This window comes from Spermophilus citellus (assembly GCF_964194105.1).
Source record: "Spermophilus citellus genome assembly, chromosome: 2".
NCBI lineage: Eukaryota > Metazoa > Chordata > Mammalia > Rodentia > Sciuridae > Spermophilus > Spermophilus citellus.
In genome coordinates, this window is record NC_138183.1 from 253,242,326 (window position 1) to 253,266,439 (window position 24,114).

A 24,114-nucleotide genomic window follows, 5' to 3' on the forward strand; every position below is an offset into this window, starting at 1 on the left:
CACGTGGTGTGTGTGTCCCTGGGTCTGACAAAGCTCATCCTCGGCTTTCATTCACTGTTGGGGCTGAATGCTCCTCTGTTGTGCTCTCCATGTCCTTCATCCAGCCATCTGTGATGGACACCTGGGTGGACTCCAAACCCGGCCACTGTGTGCGTGCTGTCCACTTGGGCTGTGGCCCTCTGCCTGACGGGTGGCTCTCCTTCCCTTTGGAGGGCTTCCCAGTGGAGGGATTGCTGCACCCCACGAGGCTGCTCTGGTCTCGAGGTACCTCTGTGACGTTTTGCACGGTGGCTGTGCTGACTGACGTGCCCCATCCTGGCCAGCACCTGTCACCTTTTGTCATTTGGGTAACAGCCATTCTAGGGTGAGTTAGCTCATGAAGCCCCCAAGGGGACTTTGGGCAGTCTCCATGTGATCTGGAAGTGACCGGGTTCCCCACCCTTTCCCCAAGAGCCGCTCTCAGTCCTGGCCTCCCACTGACGGACTCTGTCCCCATGGTCTCGGTGGTCATCTTCTCCCCGGCATCCATTGCCTGGCCCCTGTCCTGGGCCTCACGGCCTCTGGAGGAAAGCCAACAGGGGGCCAGGGGGCCAGGGGCATTGGGGAAAGGCAGCCAGCCCCACGGCTCAGGTCAGAGGCCCGGTGGGGGAAGAGGGAGTCTCAGGACCCTCCTCCAGTGAGATGAGGGTCGGTGATGGCCATTCAGTGGACTGCAGACGCATTCAGTGACCGGTCAATGCCCCCAGCACAGCCACGAGGCACGGCCCACTACGTACACAAAGATGCCGGCTCAGGGAGGGGGCGGCTGGAAGGACGGACTTTCACATCCCACGGGATGCCTGTGACCGCCTGCAGCTCTAACCAGGACGGCGCTCACACGGACCTGCCAACCTGTGATCCACTGTGGACAGGAAGCCACACCTCCTCCCCCAGCTGAGGCCCGGGACCCAGTGTGCTGTGTCTGTGTGGGGGCTTTAGCAGATGGGAACGTGACCCCAACACGGTGGGCTGCAAAGCTTCGGGGCCCCTGCAGCAGGCCAGCCAGGGTGTGCAGGGAGGGGTTGGAGGGGGCTCTGGGCCGGTCGCCTGGGCGTGGGCCACCTCAGAGCCCCTCGCTGGGTCCCGTGGACGGCGTCTCCCTTCCCTCGGGCTCAGGCTCCTCTTGCAGCGCCCGGCCCAGCACGACCTTCAGGGACTCTGCCAGCCTCCGGGTCCTCTGGCTGCCCACCAGGAAGTAGATGACGGGGTTGGCACTGCTGCTGATGGCCGAGGAGAGGCGCGACAAGCAGATGTACAGGAGCTTCGCCTCCCTGGGCAGGGGCAGCCAGAACAGCACAAACCAGTAGATGCCCAGTGGCAGGGAGCCGACGAGGAACACCAAGATGGAGGCCAGGATGACCACCAGCAGCCGCCGGGGCCGCCGCCGCCACAGCAGAGCGCTTCTCCGCACCCGGACATAGAGGGTGATGCCGGACACAGTCATCGCAGGCGTGAAGACCCCCATGATGAGGGTGCCCATGGCCGTGTCCACCATGAAGCACCGGCCTTCGTCGTGCCGCCAGAACCTGAGGCAGAAGAGAGTGGTCAGGGTGTTCATGAGGAGGGCCAGCGCCCAGAGCAGGGAGCACACCACGGCGGACAGGTGCCTGGGGCGGCGGCACTTGTACCAGAGGGGGAAGAGGACGGACAGGCAGCGCTGGACGCTGATGGCCGTGAGCAGGCTCAGGCTGGCGGTGTAGGCGAAGTACATCACCCGTCTCACCACCTCGTGGACCTTGGTGTGGGAGTCGGCCAGGGACGGGGTCTCCAGGGTCAGCATGGAGGCCATGCACAAGAGGAAGAGGAGGTCGGCCACAGCCAGGTTGAGCATGTAGATGCAGAAGGGGGTCCTCTGTACGCCGACACTCAGCAGCCAGACCACGGCGCCGTTGCCTGCGGCCCCGCACACGCTGGTGAACATGGCCAGGGAACTGGCCGTGAGGTAGACCACGTGCAGCGCGTCGACCTCGGAACCGCTCAGAGCCTGCTCCGGGTTCCGGCTGCTGTTCAGGGTCTGGTTCATGCCTGGAGAGGAAAACGGACCAGCGTGAAATTCTGTGTGGCTTGGACCTTGGGGACTTCTGGGAGCTTCTTCCCCCCACATTTCTGATTCAGGGCTGTCATCCCAGGCCCCTTTGGCCCTGCCCGTGACCGTCACCCTGGGGCCCGTGCCCAGCCTGACCACCATCAGCTCTGCCGTGATGGACACCCACTGGCTCTGGGTGCCCTGCTCGGTTGGGGCCCCTTCTATTCTGAGTTCAGTTATTTTCCCATCATGAAGGGGCCTTGACTTTACCAACTGCCTTTTCTTTTTAATTGTTTGTAGATCAGGTGGACGGGACGTCTTTATTTTCACATGTTTATTTCTAACGCGGTGCTAAGGACGGCGCCCGGAGCCTCACACGCCGGGTGAGCGACGGAGCTACAGCCCCAGCACTACCAACTGCTTTTCCTGCCCCTCTTGAGATCGTCTGTTTGTCTCTATAATCTTTGAATCCTGCAATTAATGTTTTGAAAATCAGACCTCAGGGGCAAAGAGTAGAATTGATTCCACCCACGGATTTGAGGTGCGCCGTGCCCGGCAGTCCATTTATGATACCTGTCTCTACCCCACTCTCCTCCCGACTCACACCTGCTCTACTCCACTTAACAGAGTCTTGGACAGTCGCGGATCTTTCAGAATAGGGTGGCCGCCCATCAATGTCTTATTTTTTTTAATTTTGGGGGGGGTTGTGGGTGGACAGTATGCATTTATTTATCTATCTATTTATTTGTGGGGCTGAGGATCAAACCCAGGGCCTCACACGTGCTAGGCAAGTGCTCTGCTGCTGAGCCATAAACCCCCAGCCCCCACCAATGTTTTAAATGTAAATAATGTCGATTTAGAGTTTACGGGTTTTTTTCCCCATTCAACAATGTTTTTAGGATAGATCCAGATGGCTGTCCCATCATGGCAATGTTTCATGACATTCGCTGACCCCATTTTACTTACTGTGAATCCTCAGATGGCTCCACAGTTCCCATTATGAGAACACTGCGCGGAGCATCCTCATGCATGGACTGTTGGACCAGACTCAGAACTTTCCCGGGGTACAAACGTTCCAGAGTGGGATGGCTGGGTCGTAGGACGTAGGAGCATTTAACTCACTTACTCTGGTAGTTCCTCGGAAGGGCTGCTCCATGCGTCACCGCCATCAGCAGGGCAGGAAGGCTCCCGCCTCCCCGCGCCCCACCCACTCGTGGTTTACGCGCATCTCTCTGTTTTGCCAATCTGAGGGTTACACAAGGGTATCTCTAGGCTCTAACTTGCGCTTCTCTGGTTACAGTAAACGTGAACATTGTCCGTACATTTGGTAGCATTTTGGGTTCTCCTTCTTTGAAATGCCTGTTCATATCTGCTGCCTCTCTCTCTCTCTCTCTCTCTCTCTCTCTCTCTCTCTCTCTTTTTTAAACTGGGTTTCCCTCATTTTCCTTCCTGATTTGCAACAGGTGTCTGTCATTTGTATTTCTACATGTTCAACCCTCCCTGGGTTTAGACATTGCAGGTGTTTTTCTCTGAAAACTCTCTTTACTGTGGCTGTTCCTTTTTCCTGGCTGGCTCGCCACAAATATATAACCATAGAAATAGAAATAGTCACAGATAATTACAAATACTCATCTTCACCTGTAGTGAAATTTGGTGGACAGAGAGACTTGTTTTGGGGGAGCCAGCTCCCGAACATTTTCCACCCTTGAATCTTACACCTTTTGGATATTAAGTCATCCCATATCCCTGGGTGGAAAAGATTTTCCCTTATTTTTTCTTTTACTACTTTTATAGCGTTTCCCTTTCTGATTTGAGCCGGGATCCATCTGGAATCTATTCCGCCCCCCACCCCCCAAAGGAATGAAATAGGAGACAACTTGGGTTTTCCTCCATCTATGGACCAGGTTCGTCAACGCCCTCCCCAGAGAGCTTGCTCTAAAGCCTTGTAAAGTTCCCTGTTCACACAGCTCTGCTTCTACCCCCTGCACCCTGTTTGCCTCTCTGTTCCCCAACAGCAACTCACTGCCGCTCAGTGTGGCTCCGTGATGCGTCATTTCATTTTCAAAACTGAAGGACCCATTTGTGAATCTTTATTTTTCTTATACACTCTAGAGTAAATTTCAAGAATTCCTACCAAGTTTTCAGTAGAAGTTCACAGCAGCTATAGATTACGACAAAAGAGATTCATCACTTTATAATGCCAAGTCATTGTGTCCATGGCCTGAAACGTCTCTCTGGCCTTGGATCTTTCTTACATCCACAAAAGTTTTGCACATTTTTGTTGTGTTAATTTCTAGATATTGTTTGAGTGTTTTTTAAAAGATTTTTTTAGTATATATATATTTTTAACTATAGTTGGACACATTTCCTTTATTTTATTTGTTTATTTTTATGTGGTGCTGAGGATCGAACCCAGGGCCTCACACATGCTAGGTGTGCGCTCTACCACTGAGCTACAACCCCAGCCCTGTTTGAATGTTTTTTCCTGATATTATAATTATAATTATGATGTTATATTACATATAGAGTTTTTTTTTACTTATTTATAGTTTTTATTGGACTTCTGATGCATAGAAGTGATACTTATTGCTTTGTGACATTCTCCCTACATCAATCCATAACTGTGATTTTTTTTTTTGTGGTCCTGGGGATTGAACACAGGGGTGCTCTATCACTGGGTTACAACTCCTTTTATTTTGAGACACGATGACATCCCAGTTCTTTTATTCTGAGACAGGGTTTCACTAAGTTGCCAGGGCTGGCCTTGAACTTGGGATCCTCCTGCCTTAGCCTCCTGAATAGCTGGACTGCAGGCGTGCCCCAGCAGGCCTGTCTGGAACTGCACAATCACTGGTTGAACCGAGTTGGCTGCGTGGAGAATAGGTTTATGAGATCAAGAGTGGAGACCGGGAGGCCAGAGGGCGCTGATGCTGGTGTCGGACCGGGGCAGTGGCAGTGTTGAAGGTGTAGTCCATGAGACTCACGTCATGGGCACTGGGTGGGTCCTACCTGTCCCTGCACTCAACTGTTCACTCCTGGCTCACTCCTTCCCAAGACCCTGGTGAGTTGTTCCTGTTGTCCAGGCCCTTTCCCTGGGTAAACTGGACACCAGCGATACGCAGGGGCTCCGGGTTCCTCCCTGCTGTGGTGATCACTGTTTTGACTGTGGCTGTCAGCGGGGTAATGTCAAGTGGATGCGTTGTGGTCTGGGTTGGCATTTCCCTACTGTGTTGATGATATTGGAATCCCTGTCGTGCACTTATGGCCATGTGCATATCTTTGGAAGAAGATCTGTTCAGACGTCCTTTCTGTTAAGGGCCGTTGCTCTGTCATTGAGTTGTGGGGTTCTCTGTAGACTGTGAACTAAGCCCTATGAGACGGGATGCAGATAGCTTTCTCCTGTTCTCTGAGTTGGCCTCCTGCTGCATCCTTTGAGGCATGAAAGATTCTTACTTTGGACAAAGTCTGTTGTATGTAATTTTTTATTCTGTTGCTTATATCTTTGGTGCCATGCCTAAGAATCCATTGCCAAATCCAAGGTCATGGATATTAACCTTATTTTTTCTCCTAATAATTTTATGATTTTAGCTCTTATATCTGGGTTGTTGACCCACTTTGAGTTAATTTCTATATGTGGTGTGTCACCTCCCCTTACCATTCCTTCCCTGTCTCCTTTCTGTTTACAGTACTCGGGATTGAACCCAGGGGAACTCAACCACTGAGCTACATTCCAAGCCCTTTTCATTTTTTATATATTTTTTAAATTTTAATTTTAGTATTTGGTCCTGGGGATTGAACCCAGAGGCACTTAGTCACTGAGGTACATCCTGGGCACTTTTTTTTTTTTTAATTTTGAGACAGGGTTTTATTAAGTTGCTTATGGCCTCGCTAAATTGCTGAGGCTGGCCTTGAACTTGCAATCCTCCTGCCTCAGCCTCCTGAGTTGCTGGGATTACAGGGGTGTGCCCCCAGGCCTGGCCGTTATTTTTTGTTTTGAGACAAGTTTTGCTAATTTGCCTAGGCTGGCCTCAAACTCACAACCCTCCCGTCTCCTATTGGTCCCTGGTCTTTTGTCCTGCACAGTTTCCTGTAGCCCTCCTCACCTTCATTCTCTGTCTCTGGCAGTTTCTAAGCCTTCCCTTTGTCACTGGTTCCCGGGACAGAGACAGGCTGTGCCTTGGTGTGGTTTCCTTGGGATCATAGGTTCTCCAAGCTTCTTGGATCTGGGGGTTTGGACTGTTTGTCTGGTTGTTCCACACACTATATGTTCAGCTCTGGAAGCTGCTTTGGTTCTGAGTTGTATCTTGTTTTCTCCTTATTGTGTTCATATTTTCCTTTAAGTCTTTGGGCATTTTAATGCTAACTGTTAGTCACTCCTTATCTGCTCATCTCCTCTTGTGTCATTGCATTTGCTAATGTTACTCTCAGTTCTCATTCCATTTTCCTGCTTATCGCGTGTCTAGGATCCTTGATGAGATGCTGGATATTGTTTTACGTTATTGAATGTTTGGAGTTGTTTTTTGCTTCCTGGAAGAGTGGTAGGCTTTCTTCTGGTGAGTATTTGATTTGCTTGAAGATAAATGTGATCCTTTTGAGAGCTGATTAAAGGAGCTCTCCGAGTGGTTTCTCTGGGATTCTTACCGAGTGCCCCAGATATCCTCTGGCTTCTCAGAACTTGAACCTCTCCTGGCCCTGGGTGGGCTCTGGGACTTGTTCGGAAGACAGTTAATTAGCAGTTGCTTCTTGTCCACTTCCATATCACTTTGCCCTGTACACAGCTTAGTTCTCAGGCCAAGGCTGCAGGGGCCCCCGGGTAGAAGTTTGGAGCTCCTCCTCTGGCTCACACAGTCCAACGGCCCGTCTTCCCTAGGCATGATCTGAACCTCCAGCTCATGCTTTGCCTGGCCTCTCCCATGTCCTATGCTAGATCCAGAAAATACCTCCAGGCAGAAAGCCAGGCTCATCCGGGACTGGCCTCTCACGTTTGCCTTCTCTCGAGGTCACTGTCCTCGTCTTTTATGTGCTAAATACGTATCGATAGGTTTCCTGACATTTACTTACCCTTCGATTTCCAGGATGAACTACCATCTTTTCCTGGTTTTTTTCTAGCTTGCTCTGATTTTATTTAGAGCACTTCCATCCATGTTCAAAAGTGATATTGGCCCACAGCTTTCCCTCCTGGTACTGTCCCTGTCTGTTTTAACATCAAAGTTGTGAGGTTACACTGCTTCCGAGTGAGTCAGCGAGATCACCCTGTTCCTCTACCCTCCACAACAATTGGTGTCCTGTGAGGACCATCTTCCTCTGAAGGTTGGGCAGAAGGTAAAACCATCTGTCCGGTAATTTTTATGGGAGTGGAAGTTCATATGCTTCAAAGCACACTACAAATCCAACATGTTTAAGGTTTTAGACTTTTAACCCCTGAGTTAGCGTCGATATTTTCTCCTGTATCATTTTTTTGCTTCTGGATTTACACTTGTCACTGTGACTCGATTCAGTACCTGTCGCTGCCCCTCCTCTTCCTCCCCTTCCCTTTCTTCTTCCTCTTTTTCCTGTTTTTCAGATGCTCGTTTTTGTTTTTTTTTTTTTTTCAGGAGCTGGTTTATTTTGCTTTAATCAGGTCTGGGTTTCTTTACTTCCCATTTCCTTAATTTGTACTTTCATTTCTACCATATTTGGGCTTTCCCTGGGGTTCTTTTTCTTGGATTGAATGCTTAGGCAATTTTTCAAACTTAAAAAAAAATTGGGGAACTGAAGATTGAACCTAGAGATGCTTAACCACTGAGCCCATTCCCAGCCCTTTTTACTTTTTATTTTGAGACAGGGCCTTGCTGAGTTGCTGAGTCTGGCCTTGAACTTGCAGTTCTCCTGCCTCAGTCTCCTGGGTTTTAGGCGTGCACCACGGCAGCCGATCAGGCTCGCTCTTTTCGTAGCAGGTATTTAGGGTCACACACACTAAGTGTTCCTGTAGGTGCTTCATGAGTTCTGATATGCAGTGTTTTTATTGTTCTTCACAGGTAAATCTTTTAAAATGTCAAATGCCAGATTAAGAGGTGCGTGGGCAGTCCTCTGCGAGGGGAGAGCATTGTCCCCTCAGAGTAGAGAAGAGGGGACACACATCATTGTGCCCCAGGCTTCATGTACAATGGGTGCTCCCAGGCCATCGCCCCCCCCCCCCCTGCTCCAGGCACCTGGATGGGACAGAGATGCTCCGTGAGGGTCGCAGGCCTGGGGCACCTGGGCTTCTCCCTAAGTGTCACTTGGAAGTTCCCGTGGGAAACACTGTGCCCAGGTGCTCTTCCAGGCAGGGCTGGGGCGCCAGGAAGAGAGACCAGCCTCGGCCCCTGCGGTGAGGTCTGCAGGAGGACTCCAAGAGCAAGGAGCACGGGCGGCTCCAGGGAGCTGGGAGGATGAGGGGCCTGACCCGGGCTTTCACGGGAGGCTCTGAAGCCCACAGGGGCAGGCCAGGTCTGGCTGTGGCCCTCTCTCCACCCTGTCCCTGGCACCAGGCCTGCAGGGTGCAACGTGCAACACAGACTCGACGACGGGGAGAAAGGGAGCCTGTGAACACAGCGTGCACCCGGTCAGCGTCCGCAGCGGGTTCAACCAGGGCCCTGGAAGACTTGGCCCTGCTCTAGGCCTGCTCAGGGGACTTACCCTGAAATCGGCTCTTAGCAGAGGTGGTTGAATTAGGGATCTCAGAAGGTCATCCTGGGTTGTTCATGGTTCAAGGACAGGTGTGGTTGGGGGACGCACAGAGGGGGTGCACGGGAGAAGGGGGTCCCATGAGGACAGGTAGAGAAGGGACTTATGTGTCCTCAAGGCACGTAGGGAAGACCTGCAGCCCCTGGAGGGAACACGGCCTGCTGACACCCCCACTCTGGGCCTCCACCTCGGGACGTTTTGTTTCCAGCCCTTGACTTGTGTCACTTGTCGGGTAGCCACGGAAAACATCCGGTTGCTGCCCACTGTCGAGAGCACAGTGCCGTGGCCACGTGGCGGCCCTGCTGGGCGCTGGCCCTGGACTTGGGAGGGAGGGTAATTGCAGCCAAACCGTGGGCCAGTACTGCTGTGTCAGGGGAGCGAGGGCAGCGGGACCTGAGGCCGGGTGGCCCCACCCTGGCAGCCTCCTCGAGGGAGCGGGCTGGTCCCTGCCCCAGCTCGGGTGAGCACTCAGCTGATTTAGGGTGCCTGAGGGGCCCTTGGGGTCACGCGGTTCCCCTGGGCTGGCTTTGGGGCTCCGAGAGCCGGCTTCAGGGCTTGCTCCCCATCCCCCTGGGGGCTGGTGGGTCCCCAGGGACATCAATTCTGTCCTCGGCACAGGTAAACAGCCAGCAGGGACGGAGGCCACCACTGCTCTGGCCTGGGAGTCCCTGCCATCTCAGTGGGCTTCCTAGCCTGGGTGGGTCCCTGCATCCTCTCCTGGGGTTTGGCCCTTTGGGTGTTGGTGGATTGTTTCCATTCCCAGGTCAATGAGTCCAAACTACTTCCCATCTTAAAAGGGTTTTCTGTTTTCTCCCCAATTTTGAGATTCACTGTGGTCTCAGTCTGTGTGTGTGTGTGTGTGTGTGTGAGTGTGTGAGTGTGTGTTGGAGAAGGCACGGAGGTTCAGACTCTCCTCTAGTAAAAAATAAGTAAGTCCCGGGCTGGGGCTGGGCTGGGGCTCAGTGGTGGAGCGCTTGCCTAGTGCTTGTGAGGCACTGGGTTCGATTCTCAGCACCACATACGAATAAAGGCCACTGGCAACTAAGAAAACATGAAAACAAAGGCCAAGAAGTAAGTGAATGAGTAAACCCTCCCCTCATTGTCCCCCAGGGTTTGGCCCAGACTCCTCGGGGCCAGCCTCGCCTCCCTCCCTGTCCTGTACACGTCTGCCTCCTCGGCCACAGACTGGGTTGGTGTCTTCACAGCATGGCCCCTGCGCTGTCGTCCACTCCCCTTGGACACTCACCTTTGCAAAAACCGCACAGAGGCCGATTCAGTCTCACCGTAAACCACGCGAATGTGAAGGAAGAAAGTTGCCCTGTGCCCGCCCGGGTGCCCTGGGTCCCCCGAGGCCTCTCTGCCGTGCGTGCGTGGACTTGGAAGCGCGTATCCTCTTATGTGAGTGAGAGGACCCGGCCTGGTTGGTCCACAGTGACTTTTTTGAAAACACACGATGGGGTGTGTCTTCTCCTTAGACTTTGCTCTCCTTGGCACCCTTGTCCCTGCTCTGCTATCACCTCCAAGGGTGGCAGGCACCAGGGTTAATGTCCTGCGCTCACCATGGCTTTAGGTGCTTGTGAGGTTGCTTTATCGTCCCTGCTTTCCTTAGGAGATGAGGGCTCAGAGAGGCTGAGACACCTGCTCAGGATGCCCAGCTGCCCCAGCAGAGCAGGGGCTTCCCCTGTGTCTAGCAGGTGGCAGGGCATCCGTTCCTAACCACTAGGCTGTCCCACCTCCACCCAGATTGTAAAGTTGGGCCTCTCACCTGCCCCTGGATGTGGTGCTGGTCCTCGAGGAAGGGTGTCAGGCTTGTGGCTCTGGTCCCTGGAGGCCCCAGCAGCTCTCCGTGGCCCAGGTCCGTGCGCCGGTCCTGCTGTCTCTGCCCAGGCCCGAGCCCTGGGTGTCTGCCCCCTCACTCCCGGCTCCCCTCACTGCCCTCTCCTCGGGAGCCTGACCCCAGGACCCAGCAAACCTGGGCTGGCCTCCCTCTGTGAAGTGGGAGGCGGAGCTGGCTTAAGTGCAGGAAGGCCCCCGGCCTCCCACGTGGGTGGGTGCCGCAGAGCCGGGTGGGACTCGCAGGCAAGGGCTAATGGGCCCATCCCTGCCCAGGGGACGAGGAGGATGAGGCTGGGGGCCCGCAGGGAGCAGCGGGAGGATCACCCTTCCTGGCCCTCGGCCGCGTCTTCCCTCTCGGAGGCCCCACCGTGGGGAAGCTGGGGTGGGGCGTGGAAGGAGTGGGGGCTCTTGTGGGCTGGGAAAGGCCATTAGGGCCCCCGACGGCCTGCGTGCAGAGGCATTATGGCTAATGGACTCGCCCGGCTCTGCTTGCCGAGGGACGGGGAGGAAGGAGCCCGGGGTCCAGGGTGCAGAATCTCATTCCCACTCCGGCTTCTGCCACTTGTGAATTGGGTGACTCCTCCGAGCCCCAAAGTCCTCACTGAAAGCTCATGAGCCCTCTCTGGCCCCTGACCCCCTCAGAACCAGGGATCGCGGGGGCGGGGGGGGGACGGAGATGCTCCCCTCTGCCCCCACGCCTCGCCTTGGCCACATGCGCCTCCTCCCAGGTGAGGAAGAGTCCCGATGTCACGAGGCTCCTCAGGGTGGGAGGGAGGTGGACGCCTCAGCTGGGCCACCAGCAATGGCTTAGGCCCTGGAGGGCCCGGGGCCACCACTGTGTTAATTCTGGCTGGGCGGGCCAGCCCTGCCGTGGAGAAGTAGGTGTGGGAGACGTGAGCACCCGCTTAATACGAATGGAGGACGCAGGGAGGTGGGGAGGCCAGATGTTGACCCTGGTGACAGAGGTGTCTGGTCTGCTGGGACAACCCCAGGGGAGGAGGGTCCTCCTGGCCCTGCAGTGACAGCCACAGGAAGTTCATTCTGTGCTTGCTGTTTGGGGGTCTTGGTACCCGCTGAGAACACGAGAGCTGGACCCAAAGATAGGGACAGAGGCTCAGGAGGCATCAGGCTCCCAAGGCAGGAGTGGCCGTGCTCTTGTACCTACTGTGCGCATCTTGGCCGTTCCTGATTGATGGACAGAGGCCTCTGGATTCTTGGACGCCTGGGCCCATCCACACCCACACTTTTCAGAAGGGTGAACCACCCACTTTGCAAATTGCTGCGTGGTAAAGTGCAACTGGGGGGTCCTGGGGGGTGACACTGTGGCCCGCTCTCTGTGTTGGGCCACGTGTGTGGCAGGTGGCCCAGCTCTGCTTCCCACTCCCACAGCTGTCCGTTTTCCCTGCTCTGAGCTCCAAGGAGGCCATGTCCTCTGAGCCCAGAGGGACAGCTGTCTTCAAGATCTTGGTCAGGTGATGCTTAAGGCTGGGCTTTAGGTCAAGGATCATCCATCAAAGAGGGGTCATGGTGTTTGTTACTGGTTCATGAAACTGACCAAAAGCAAAGAGGCCAAGAGTTATAAAGGGGTTAAGAAGGCTCATGGTCAGCCACCCAGCTTCAGGGCACACCCTGGGCTCTCCCCTGACCTTTGAACCTGTACCACCCGAGTGGTCCCTGCTGGGTCTTACCCGTTCCCCCTGGGTTGCTGGACTGAGCGCCTCAGTACCTTGCCTGGCTGGTGGCCAGAGGCTCTCTGGCTTTTTTCCAATGTCACCGCTCCCCACATGGCAGCGGGCTCACTAGTGCCACCAGTGGAGATCGTCACAACCGTACGCACCCAGGCACCTGGCTGAGTCCCATGGATCGTGCAGCCTGCGTATCCAGGGAAGGGCGTGAATTCACCAGAGCGTGACTGCCGGGGCCATCTTGGATTCTGGCTACCAGCTGGAGAGTGACCGGGGGCTGTGCTGGGCCTGTCCACCTCAGGTGTCTCCAACTGCATCACTTTCCTGATGGGAGATGCCAAGGTCAGAGGCTGAGCTTGCAGGGCCACTAGACAGCCACCATGGGGAGCCTTTGGGTGGTGACTTGGGGCTCCAGCCTGGTCATCCACCTGCTGTGGCTGACCTTGGTGAGAAGATCCATGGGTGAGGCCCAACTTCCCCAACTGGTACTGATGCAGGTCCCGTGTGGCCCTGCTCTGAAGATCAAACCAGACCCCTACCTGAGGCTGTGGGCCCAGGGTCTCAACAGATGGCAGTCATGGCCCTGATGGTCAGAGCTTGGAGAGGCTGTTGGTGGGCACTTCTCTCCTTTGCTGGCCACCCATTTCGTCCCCTCCACCCGCCGAGTCCCTGTCCTGATGCCTAACCAGGGTGTGCTGGGCACCGATACAAGCAATTCTGCCATCTCTGTGAGGTCCGTGCAGTGCCCTCCAGGGAAACCGAGGCACAGCAAGACTGAGGTCCGTGGCTGGCAGGTCGCAGCCCTCCGCCTCCCAGAGACTCGCTCTTGACTTCAAATCTGGCCTTGCTCATCCCTGGCGCCATCTAAAAGACGGTGCGTCTTTTCTTGCTTGGTTCTGTAGAGGTGGTGGGTGCAGGAAGGGTGGCCCAGTCCCTCCTGCCTGCCCTCCCGACTCTTCGTGTGCTGGGTGGGAGTGGTTGGCTGGTACCCGGGGCAGCCCAGCAGTCCCTCAGTAGGAGCTGTGCCGTTCTGCTGTGGAGTGGCTGTCTCTGAGAACGGCCTTGCTGCAAAGTGTCAGGACAGAGATCTGCGCTGCTCAGGCCCCTGGCCTCCTGCTCTTACCAAACACGGGGGGCTGCCAAAACACCACCCTGATGGGGGCAGCCGGAGCCCTGGCGCCTGCGGCCGGCTCCTCCCTGCCACTTTAATAATCAAATACCTGGGGAGGGAGGGAAGTGGTGGGCCTTCCTCTCCTCTAATGTCTGTGCCATTAGCACAGAAAATGAGGGGATCTGGGAGGGGCAGACTCCTCTGGGAGTCTCGGGGCCTGTGGGAGAAAAGGCCAAATTCCTAGCAAGACTGCAAAGGTCTGCACAAGGCCCCAGAGCCTGGACAAGCCCGAAGCTCACCCCTCGCTCCGCTGCAGCGCGGTGAGGCTGATGCCGCCTCGGACCGTGGCCCAGCTCATCCGACTGCTCATCCACTCACGGGCCCTGGGACCTGAGCGCTCGGGCTAGACCCGGGCAGGGAGAGCCCTTCCAGGGGTCAGCTCCCTGTGGGGACTCAGGACTGGAGGCTTGGGCTCCTGAGAGGAGAGTGGCTTCCCAGGAAGTGGGACTCACTGGCCCTGGGCCAGTCTGGGCGACCTTCAGCACTGGGAGGCCTTTCTGTCCATGTGGAGGGAGATGCCTGAGTGGGCCCCAGCCCTGCCCCTGAGGGGACCCCAGCCCTGCTGCTGCTGTGTGTCCTCAGTGATCACCTGCCCGGCTGGAGGCCCCTCATCTGACACCTTGTCTCTGGGATTCACTGAGCAGCACGGGGGAGACGGGGAGGGTGGTGGGGCTCATCTGGACGCAGCGTGGGGGACGCAGCATGGGGCAGGTGGCACAGACCTTCCTCCCCGAGGCCCCTGGGACCACGGCTCCTTCCGTCCACTCACAGTCCCTTCTCCCCAGAGCTCGGGGCCTGGCTGGGAGGACCAGGGGGACTGTCAGAGAGCAGAGACAGTCCACAGCCAGAGTGGACAGGAAGGTCCAAGTCGGTGCCTGGGTGTGGGCCATCAGGCTCCTGGGCTTGGCGGGGTCAGCCCTGCGAGGGCTGGTGCTGCAGCTGCTGCCCTGGGCCCAGGTTAAGGCAGAGCAGGCTCGAGGTGTGTGAATGGGGTGCTGGGGGCCGGCTGGCAGGCATGCCTTCCTCGTCTGCTCCTGGCTCAGAGAAGGGGCCCCACTCCATCAGCGACGCTTCCTGACTGGCCACCTCTGCCTCTGCCTTGGGCTCTCTCCTCAGGCCTCAGAGTGAGCAAGTTCCCCTCGAGAATCTCCCCAGAGAATCCCAGGCTAGACCAGGTGCCCAGGATGTCCTCTGTGGGGGCTGAGCAGAGGCCTGGTCCAGGGACTGCCCATATGGTCTACAGGGGCCTGCCCTCCAGCCTGGCCCAGGTGGTACCCTGGAAGGGCTCCCAGCCAGCTGCAGGAGCACAGAGAGGTGTCCAGGCACAGGGGCCAGCCCCTGCCTGGGGGTCAGGGCAGAGGGGGACATTCTGCAGGGAGGAGCAGTAGGAAGGGATGCAGCCACTCACTCCAGGGAGCCCCCGTGGGGCCACTATGTCCCTCTTGGAGAGGGACGATGTCAGTCCATGCAGGGCTGAACTAGAATACATGGACAGGTTTCCCGGGTTGGGACCGGCACTCACTCTGGCAACCACCAGGAAAGGGGCGGGCACGCCTCAGGGAAGACAGAAGCAGCCAGAAGACCAGGCTTGGGGCAGGAGGACAGGAGCAGATGGCCCTGGAGAGCCAGCAGGGAGGCCCGGGCCACTGCCCCTGCCCTTGGCCATCCTCGCTGTGGGAGACAGAGGACTCGGGCATTCAGCCTGCCTCGCGGCAAGGTACAAAACGTTTATTGGTGACACTTTATTGTCTTACAGAACTCCCTGTGGCTACATGGGGCCACTGTGCTTGTTGGGCACCACAGTGCCAGTCCCCAGGCGACAGGACAGAGCCAGAGCCCACTTCTGGGTGGTGCTAGAGCCTAGGGACTCGGTCCAGGAACTGCCCATATGGTCCACAGTGGCCTGGAGGACACAGAGTGCTTGGGAGGCTGCCCAGGGCTGGCCAGGCACAGAGTTAGAAAAGGCCATCCTTCCTGTCTCGAGTGGCCCCAGGGCCAGGTGTTTCCCCATTAAAGTCACCAACTGACTTACCAAGGGGACAGGGATGTTGTTTGCAGAAAGATCTGGCTGAAAGGCGATGAAGGGACACCTCTCCCAGGTAGCACCGTTTGGTTCAGGTCAGCTCCTGCTCCCCTCCCCCCCCCCCGGGGACAGAATCTCGAGAACAGTCCACCCCTGGGGACCAGGCTGTAGGGCAGGAGGTGGCAGGGCTGCGGCCACCTCCTCCCCTGTGCCGACCAGCCCAGGGCGAGGAGGGCCCCACCGCGTGGGGGTGACTTTGGTACAGTGGGTCACTGAGGCAGAGTGGCTGGGGGGTGCTGGTGGCTGCTCGGCCTCTTGGCCACCCCCAGGGCCTCCATCCCTGGGAGAAGGAGGCAGGAGGGGCCCAGCCAGATTGTCCTCCCACGTGGGCACCAAGGCAGGCGCCTGTTCCTGTCGGTGGCAAAGAGTCTCTGGAGGCCAGGGTCCACGTCTGGCCCAGGCTTCCCCGGGCGCAGGCCTCTCAGGAGGCATTCCCAGAGGGGCACTGCATCTCCATGGTGACCGTGTTGGGCGTGCCGCCTGCAGCCTCCCCCAGCTCGGCGCCGTCCCTCAGGGCCCTCTGGAAGACCACCCTGAGAGGCTCCCACAGCCTCTGCGACTTGTCCCTCCCGGCCAGGAAGTAGACAATGGGCTTGGCACTGCTGTTGATGCAGATGCACAGGTCGGTGACGTACTCGGGGAAGGGGGCCGGGATCTGGAAGACCCAGAAGAGGAACCAGTCGATCCCCAAGTAGATGGAGGACACGAGGAAGACAGAGACCATGGCCAGCACGACGTGGTTGAGTTTGGCCGACCGCTGGCGCCTCCGTGCCCGGCACTCCACGTGCAAGATGAGGGCCAGACAGGGCAGCACCATGAGTGGGCAGAAGACCAGGAAGAGGATGATGCCCAGGGCGATGTCCATGTGCCTGCAGGCTGCCCCGGAGTCTGCGTGGCCCAGGAACACACAGAAGTAGTTGTGAATTCCAGTGACCAGCAGGGACAGGAGCCAGAGCAGGGCGCACACCACGGCCGACAGGCGCTTGGGCCGCCGGCGCCAGTACCAGGCAGGAAAGATGACGGACACACTGCGCTCTGTGCTGATGGCCGGCAGGAGGCTCACGCCGCCGACAAAGGCGCAGAGCCCCACGACCCGGGACACATTGCGGACGAAGTCGGCGAAGGTGCCCAGAAAGCCCCCCGCGTTCAGGAGGGAGAACAGGGCCTTGCTGAAGAGGTAAGCGCTGTCGGCGCTCGCCAGGTGCAGGAAGTAGATGGAGAAGGGGGTCCTCTTGATGGAGAAGCCGAAAAACCAGAGGACCAGCCCGTTGCCCACCAGGCCGCACAGGCAGAGCAGCAGGAAGATGTAGTTCATGACGGCCGGCGGGGGCAGCATGGCGATCTGCTCGATGGTCAGGAAGCCGCGGCTGTAGAGCTCCGGGGCCTCGCTCAGGCCGGGACACATCTGTGCAGGTGTGGAGGGGAGACACCTGGTGGTGCTGGCTGCCCCTCCCCCTCCACGGAGACCTGCACCTGTGGCCCCGCCTGGTGGTCCCCACCAGACACTTGGGTCCAAGGTCTGTAGGGCCACTGGCTCTGATGGCAACCAGAGCAGAATACAGCCCACCGGAGGCTCACGCTGTTCCGGAGTCTAGAGCTAACAGCACGGAGTGGCCAGTCTCCAGGAGGGACACCACGGCTGTCAGCCACCTATAAGCACTCCAGGCTTCCCACGGTCAGAATGGACTCTCCCAAAAATGTCCATGTCATAGAAGAAGGGACTGTTATCATAGAATAAGGGAATAAGGGGACACTGAGGGCACTTTCTGGATGCAAGGAGACCAAAGAGCCGTGACCCATTCTGCAGGCTGGGATCCAAACACCCTGGACCTAGACCACTATATTGCCAGGCCACTCGGAGAGCTCAGGATGTGGGCGTGGATTGCAACAGTGTTACGTTTTCTGAACCTGGACCTGAGCTCTGGCCTTGTTCTCAGACCAGTCTGGCTATTTGAAGGCAGAGGGAGTTGGTGTCTGCCAGTTATTTTGGGGTGATTCTGGGGTACACAGCACATTCAGCACAAGATCAGCAATGGAGGAAGGGAGGGAGGGACTTAGTAGGTAGCCTCCTGTTCTTGCAATTTTCTTGCATTGTTTCAAAACTAAAAAGTGAAAGTACTTATTTCTAAGGAAATTAAAATCACTTGTAAAAAAAAATGGAGTGGAACTTGGAGCAGGACCCAGTTCCACAGTGGGGCCAGGGAGAACTGGGGATCAGAGGTGGTGCCCTGTGGGCTGGGGCTGCTCTTCGGGGCTCTGGATTGTGGGAAAGCCCAGGAGGTCTTTGGCAGGGGGTGGGGCCTGTGGCAGCAGCTACAGGAAGCACTTCAGTATTTTACAACTGTTTTGCCTAAAATGGTGCCGCCCAGCGGACACCAGTCCTGTCCGCAGGGCTTGGGTAGGTGGGTAAATGCACAAGCCTGAGCCGCGTTTCAGAAACTGGTGAGTGGTGGGCACGGTTCAAACCCAAGAGTACCCATCCCGATCAAGGTGGGCAGCCTGCTCTGCTCCAGCCAGCGGGTGCCAGGGGCCCGGCTAGTGGGGCCGGTCCCCCTCTCCCCTTCCCAGAGAAGCCAAACACCCTGAGCTTTCTGTGTGAACACTTAAAATCACCGTGCCGGCCAAACACAGCCCATCAGGGTGGTTTTTGACCTCTCATTCCTAGTGGCGAAGGTGCCCCAGCAAGCCCCTTCCCTACACCCCTGCAGACATTATCAGTCCACACCAGCTCTCTCCCAAAGGCTGGTACCCACTCCCGTCACCCCCAAAAAACAAGGAACCCTTTCTGCCACTTTCCAGATGGCTCTGGCAGGATCCAGAGAAATCGTTCTTGACTTCCCCTAACCAAGGGTGGGGTCTTCTGGCCCGGACCCCTCAAGGGATTCTGCAAACAGGAACTGGAGGTGTTGGCAGAACTTGGGGAGGCCCTCGGGTCAGGGAAAGTCCTTTATGGGGTCCTGCCCACCACCAAACACAGCATAGCTCTGCCTGCCACTGTTGACCACCAAATCCCACTGTTCAGCTTGCCCTCTGCTTCCTTTCCTGGGGTGACTTTGAGAACTACAGTCTTGGGAGTTCCACTCAGCAGGGACAGACTCAGGATCTGGAAGGTCCAGGGGAGACTAGCTCTGCCACTGGGAGGGAACTTACTTGCAGGGGACAGGGGTGGACAGAGCCATGTCAGAGCACTCCAGCCTTTGCAAGCTGGAAAAATCGTGCAATCCCCTCCTTGAAGGGGAGGGGGGCCGGCTGAGTCACTGGGTGGGAGCTGTTCCCAGCCACACAAGGCCCTTGTGAAAGGCCCGCTCTGGAGCCTGCCCCTCCCTGAGCGCTGTCTCTGCTCTGGGGACTCCTGGACACGCCCCCAGCAACCCAATCTCTGCCTCCTGGGCGGCCAGCAGTTCACAGTGGGCACCCTGGGGAGAAGGGATCGAGGCTAGGGCCAGGGTGGGATCCCAGGAGCTGGCCTGGGCAGGGGACAGGTTACTGCCCCCCTGTGAGCCTCAGTTTCTTCAGTGAGGAGGTTGGAGCCGGTCAGTTCCAGGGATCCTTCCAGTCGGAGAGTATGCTACCCAGGATTCTGAAGAAAATTCCAGACTTTTCAAGGGAGGGGGGAGGGCAGGAGGTGGCGGGTCAGCCTGAAGGGCTTGTCAGAGTCTCAGGAGGGCTAGTGCCTATAGATGGGGGTAGCCCAGAGTGGACATAGCTCTGTGGAGCACATGACATCGGGGTCACCTAGGAGCCGGCAGGCAGGCCTTCCGGGCAAGCCCTGGCCATCATAATGGCTGACTGCCCCCTCTGCAGGGCAGGCAAGGGGCAAAGGATGGCCAAGAGTCAGCATCAGGGGGGACTTCCAATTACCCAGTGCCTTTGCTCACCTCCCTGAAGGGACACTGGGATCCTGGGGACTGGTGACCAGGGCCAGCCCCATGCCCACCCCAGTGCAGAGTTGGAGAGTGGCCTGGGAGGCAGGTGTGGGAGGACCTCTTGTCCCCACCTGCCGTCTCCTGGCGGGCCAGTGGCCTCCTCTGCCGGGTGGCACTTACCTTGTTCCTGCTGGTGGCATGGGTCTCCCAGGAGCAGTTCCCAGCCATCTCCAGGCTCGGAGGGTCCAGGTCCCTGCTCGCAGCTCACCAGCTGGCACGCCCACCTGGCACCTGGCAACAGCCCGGGGAGAGGGTGAAATGAGGACAGTGGGTCTGACTCCTTCTGAAATGCCCCCATCCCACCTCCCAGCCCCGTCCCCAGGCCCCTGGGCTCTCTGGGCCAGTGGCTCTCACCTTGGCGGAAAGGCCATCCCCAGCTCCCTGAAGAAGGGCTTGGCAGGACTGTCCTGCGAGCACAACCCCTCCTGCCCGAGGACCCCTCATACAGACCCTCGGGGCCCCATGGAGCCCACTGTGGCTCACTAGGGAGGAAGCCCCTCACCCCCCCCCTCCACTTGGTCTGCAAGGTTTCGGAGATACATTTCCCGAGCACCTCCATGTGTCCTGGCCCTGGGTGGCAGGGGAGGGGCGCGGTGAGGTCAGGCAGGTCGTTTTGGGCAGGGAGACTTCCTGGAGGAGGAGGTCTTTGTCTGGGCCTTGCATCTGGTCTTTCCCCTAAAGGTTCCTGGAAGGCACAGCATCGCCCCCCCCACCAACCCCAGCACCCCGAATGCTGGCTGAGCACCTGCCACCCCACCTCTCCCTTGTGGGGTGTGGCCTTATTACCAGCTGCAGGGCAGCTGCCCTCATTCCCCTTTGGTAGGTGACCTAGGATCCAGGGGTGAGGTCACTCTCCAGCGGCCAGCACATCTGTCTATTGTTGGGGCTGCAGCTGCTACGGAGGAGAGGGGTGATTGGGGAGCGAGCCAGGAGGCCATGCCGTGGCCCTGACTCCGGTGAGTGGGGGGAAGCCTCAGGCTGCCAATCAATGAGCCTGGGAGGGGGGTGAGCTGGGGGGGACTACCCAGCAGGAGACTGGTCCACCCTGGTTGGCCACAGATCATGGGTCTGCCTACCCTGTGTCTGCTAAAAGTGACCTGTCCCTCAACCAGATCTCCTATCGCTCCCCCCCAGGAAGTGGGGAAACTGAGGTCGAGGGTGAGAAAAGGCCTTGTCAGGGGACAGTGCAGCCACAGGTGGCTGGAGCCCTCCCCTCCCTGGAGGGACTGCTGGGCAGTGTGGTGGCCTCCACTCCCCAGAAATTCCTTCCTCTGCAGGTCCACCCGCTGGCTGCCGCCGCCACCTCCTCCCCTCTCTGCCTGTCCCAGCTGGGCTGTGAGTCACTGGCTGCAAAGGGTGTCCATCTGTGCAAGCTGCCCGCCCCTTCTTTAACCCTTGGCCTCCAGGATCTGGTGGGAACCCTACCACCCCGAGGGCCAAAGCTGTGCAGCGGGGTGTGGAGGGCCCAGCACCGCCCCAGGCCTGCGCCCACCTCAGGTCTCCTGCCCTCCTGCCCCCAGGCTGCGGGTGCGCCCCGGAGCTTGGTGGGGGCACATGTGCCTGGAGTGGCTCAGTGTGGGGCCCACGTGGTCACGGGTGGGAGCCCCTGTGTGTGGTGCCACGCACAGATCCTGGTGCTGGGCAGTGGGCATCTTCACCCCCCGCCTCAAGGCAACGCCTAACTCCAGTTGGTCCACTGTCCATGGCCAGGGACAGGCTGCATGCTCCCCACGGGGAGCCTGCCCAGACTTTCCCCTGCCTGCACCCCAGACCCACCCGGCCCCAGGTAAGCAACCTCCGCTTCCCCCCTTGCTCCCAGCCCTCTCGAGGCCCTTCCAGAGCCTTCCACACCAGGCCCTAAGCTCCCCTGGGGGAAGCCTGGACTCAGGAAAGTGTCACCCTTTCACGCTGGTCAGGCTGGACCCTGGGGCGGAGGGCTGGCCTGCCCACAGCACAGGCTAGCATGCCGGAGAGCCCCTGCCCACACGCTGATGGAGCTGACCGTCTGTGTCCCCTGGTCCTGGCCCTACCAGGATACGCCCAGCGACTTCACTGATGCGCAGAGAGATCTAGCAGCCCAGACGGGCCACATTAAGGACATATGTGTGACATGTGTAGGGACGTGTGGAGTGCGTGTGCTGCGTGTTAATCAGCGCTGGCTTCAACCAAAGCTGACCAGGAAGCTGCCAGCCCAGCACCCCCTGCCCCCGCCTACACTCCCCTCAAAACAAGGACAGTGCGGCCACCGCCTGCTTCCCCCAGCCTGGCTCACCCCAGCCCTCCAGGACCCAAAGTCTCTGGTTTTCCCCTGGCGGCCGCCTGGGCTGGGCCTGAGAGCACCAGTCATTGGAGGGGCTATCTGACGCTGCCCTTGACACACAGAGCCTGTCTCCCACTCTAGGACCCGGGTCCCTGCTGACAGCTGGATCCAAGGGGCTCATCCAAGGGGATGGAGACCTGGCAGAACATCGCAGGGACTTCCTCAGTGGACCCCACATTGTGCCAGGCTCCGCCAGCCTGGGAAAAGGTGGGACCCAGCTGCCCGGCCTCCTGACCCCAGCATGTCCACTGTGGGGCTGGCCCTGCAGCTGCTCCAGCCCGGATTCAGCCTCGCAGAAGCTGGTGTGCGTGGGAGCGCAGGAGCCCTCTCCTCTTGCTGGGATGCTGCCCGCTGGGTGTTCCCTTCTAGCCCTTCCAGAAAGCTCTCTTGGACGTGAAGTTGGGGGAGGGACGGGAAGCCCCCACCCACAGGAGGACAGAGCAGGGGCTGGCTGCTGAGGCTGGCTTGGGGCTGGGGGTTGGGGGAGGCCAGCTGGCCAGGCATGGTCACACAGGAGGGGACTCTCAAAGTTCCTCGCTGTCCCTGAGCACCCTGCAGCCTCTGAGTGGCGGGAGAGACCTCCTGGTGGGTGACAGCCCTGCCTTGGCATCTCAGGGCTTCCTGATTCAAGAGGTGGATTTCTGGGAGCTTCCTGCCCTGACAGTGCCCACCTCCCTGCCCTGAAGACGTCCACCTCATTTTTCTTCCCTGCCTGGCCTTCACCCTACAGACCCCCTTTCCCCGAGCCCCTCCCTCGGTCCCTGGACACAGGGAGCTACCTGCCGCTGTCCTGGTCCTCGGAGTCCTTCCCTTTGTGACGGGCTCCTCCTGAGATCCCTGCCTCCGCCTGGCCGACCCACCAGGGCAGCAGGCCAGCCAAGCGCTGCCCGAGCCTCGGGAACGGGAGCTTGGTGGAGGACGGGACGAGCCCTTGCCTGCTGCAGGAGATGGCTTTGGAAGCAGAACCCGCCCCAAACCCAATTCCAGGCCCGGCAGGAGGGGGAGGGGAGGGAGGAGGAGGAGGGGCTGCGCTCGATGAGGCTTCGGGAAGGAATGCCTCGCTCAGGAGCACCCCCAGAGCCCCACAGGGGACTCATCTTTTTGCCTGGTGACGTCAGGTTGGCCCGAGCGCTGAGCACTGCGGCCGGAGTCCAGCTGTTAACCTCCCTTGTATCCTAGGGCCCCCCAAATCTGTCCTGTCCTGCAGAGGGAGCTCTGCTGTCCACTGGCCTGGCGCCCTGGGTCTGCTCCCAGTGGGCATTTTGGGGTGGATGGGCGGTCCCCACCCTGCCGTCTCCACTCGGGGAGGGGCTGGCTTGGGGAAGCTGGGCGCGCAGAGGAGAGGGCTCCCTGGCGGAGGCATAGAGTCCACGGAGGGACTGCAGCACCCCCAGGTGGCGTCCAGGTCCACTCCCCCTGCCCACCCTGGAATGTGCCGGGGAGGCCCCCTGTGGCCTTCTGGAACCAGGAATTCCCAGCCCTAATAGCAATCAGATGGAGTAAGTGGAAAATCACCGCCCGCCTGGGGCGAGCAGGGGAGCTGGCGGCCGCGGGGCCTGGTGCATGCGCTGCTCAGCGGGATGAGTCAGCCTCCCCCAGAGAGGGGGTCCTGGAACGTGTCAGTGGTCCGGGCACCCAGCCCAAAACGGGGAGCAGGAGGGTGGGCCGTCAGTGCTGGTGGTGAGCCCTTCAGAGGCACCAAGAAATGACTCTCCTGCCCTGGGCCCACTTTCTCATGGCCCCGGAGCCCAAGGGAATTCCGTTTTCCCTGCCTCAGCAAATGGTGCCCAGGCAGGGCTGTGGGCCCCTGTGGGCCTCTTACCGAAACCGCAAGAGACTCTCCCTGCACCTGCCCCGAGCCTCCAGCTTCCCGGCCCGAGGAGTCTGCTGTCTCTGCCCCAGAGCAAGAGGAGGAGGGAGCCTGGGACTGGGGTCTGCATTGCCCAGCGGGTCTGGGACACCCAGACCACACCCGAGGCCCACAGAGGCTGGGCAGGCAGGGTGGTGACCTGTTCGCCTTCCCCAGGGCAGCAGCTGGGACCCAGCTGGGCCGCTTGTTTACACGGGGAGGCTGGGGGAGGCCAGGGGAGGCCAGGGAGGCTGAAGCCAGTCAAGTTCCAAGTGTAATTGCTTTTGGACACTTAAAAGGAGCTGCGTGAAGTGGGCAGAGGCTCTGGACTCCGCCGCCTTATTTGGTATGGAAATTTGTTTCCTTCTAAACCCGAGAGAGGTGCTTCGGATGGGAGCGGCGCCTTTGCCTGGGCCGCAGCGTCCCGTTTGCCACAGTCGGGTCCGGGTCCGTCGGCTTCTGAACAACGGGACC

General features: G+C 58.5%; 2 protein-coding genes across 6 annotated transcripts; both read right to left on the reverse strand.

Moving 5' to 3' along the window:
• Positions 1–115: 115 nt before the first annotated feature.
• Positions 116–11,223, reverse strand: MRGPRD (MAS related GPR family member D). Of its 3 annotated transcripts, XM_081280819.1 has the most exons (3): positions 10,536–11,223; positions 2,336–2,536; positions 116–2,064 (listed from the first exon to the last, which is right to left on the reverse strand). In XM_081280819.1, exon 3 carries the CDS (start codon positions 2,060–2,062, stop codon positions 1,103–1,105), a length of 960 nt encoding a protein of 319 aa, XP_081136945.1. In that variant the 5' UTR covers positions 2,063–2,064; positions 2,336–2,536; positions 10,536–11,223; the 3' UTR covers positions 116–1,102. The 3 variants fall into 3 exon arrangements, with proteins under 3 accessions (XP_081136945.1, XP_081136944.1, XP_081136943.1); XM_081280818.1 differs by lacking the exon at positions 10,536–11,223 and having other exon boundaries at positions 2,336–3,395; XM_081280817.1 differs by lacking the exons at positions 2,336–2,536; positions 10,536–11,223 and having other exon boundaries at positions 116–1,565; positions 1,668–2,324.
• Positions 11,224–15,168: 3,945 nt separating this feature from the next.
• On the reverse strand, positions 15,169–23,205 carry MRGPRF (MAS related GPR family member F). 3 transcript variants are annotated; one of them, XM_081280821.1, is made up of 4 exons: positions 22,571–23,205; positions 20,258–20,366; positions 19,592–19,702; positions 15,169–16,950 (listed from the first exon to the last, which is right to left on the reverse strand). In XM_081280821.1, exons 3-4 carry the CDS (start codon positions 19,637–19,639, stop codon positions 15,967–15,969), a joined length of 1,032 nt encoding a protein of 343 aa, XP_081136947.1. In that variant the 5' UTR covers positions 19,640–19,702; positions 20,258–20,366; positions 22,571–23,205; the 3' UTR covers positions 15,169–15,966. The 3 variants fall into 3 exon arrangements, with proteins under 3 accessions (XP_081136947.1, XP_081136946.1, XP_081136948.1); XM_081280820.1 differs by lacking the exon at positions 20,258–20,366 and having other exon boundaries at positions 22,571–23,204; XM_081280822.1 differs by lacking the exons at positions 20,258–20,366; positions 22,571–23,205 and adding an exon at positions 19,826–19,972.
• Positions 23,206–24,114: the final 909 nt, after the last annotated feature.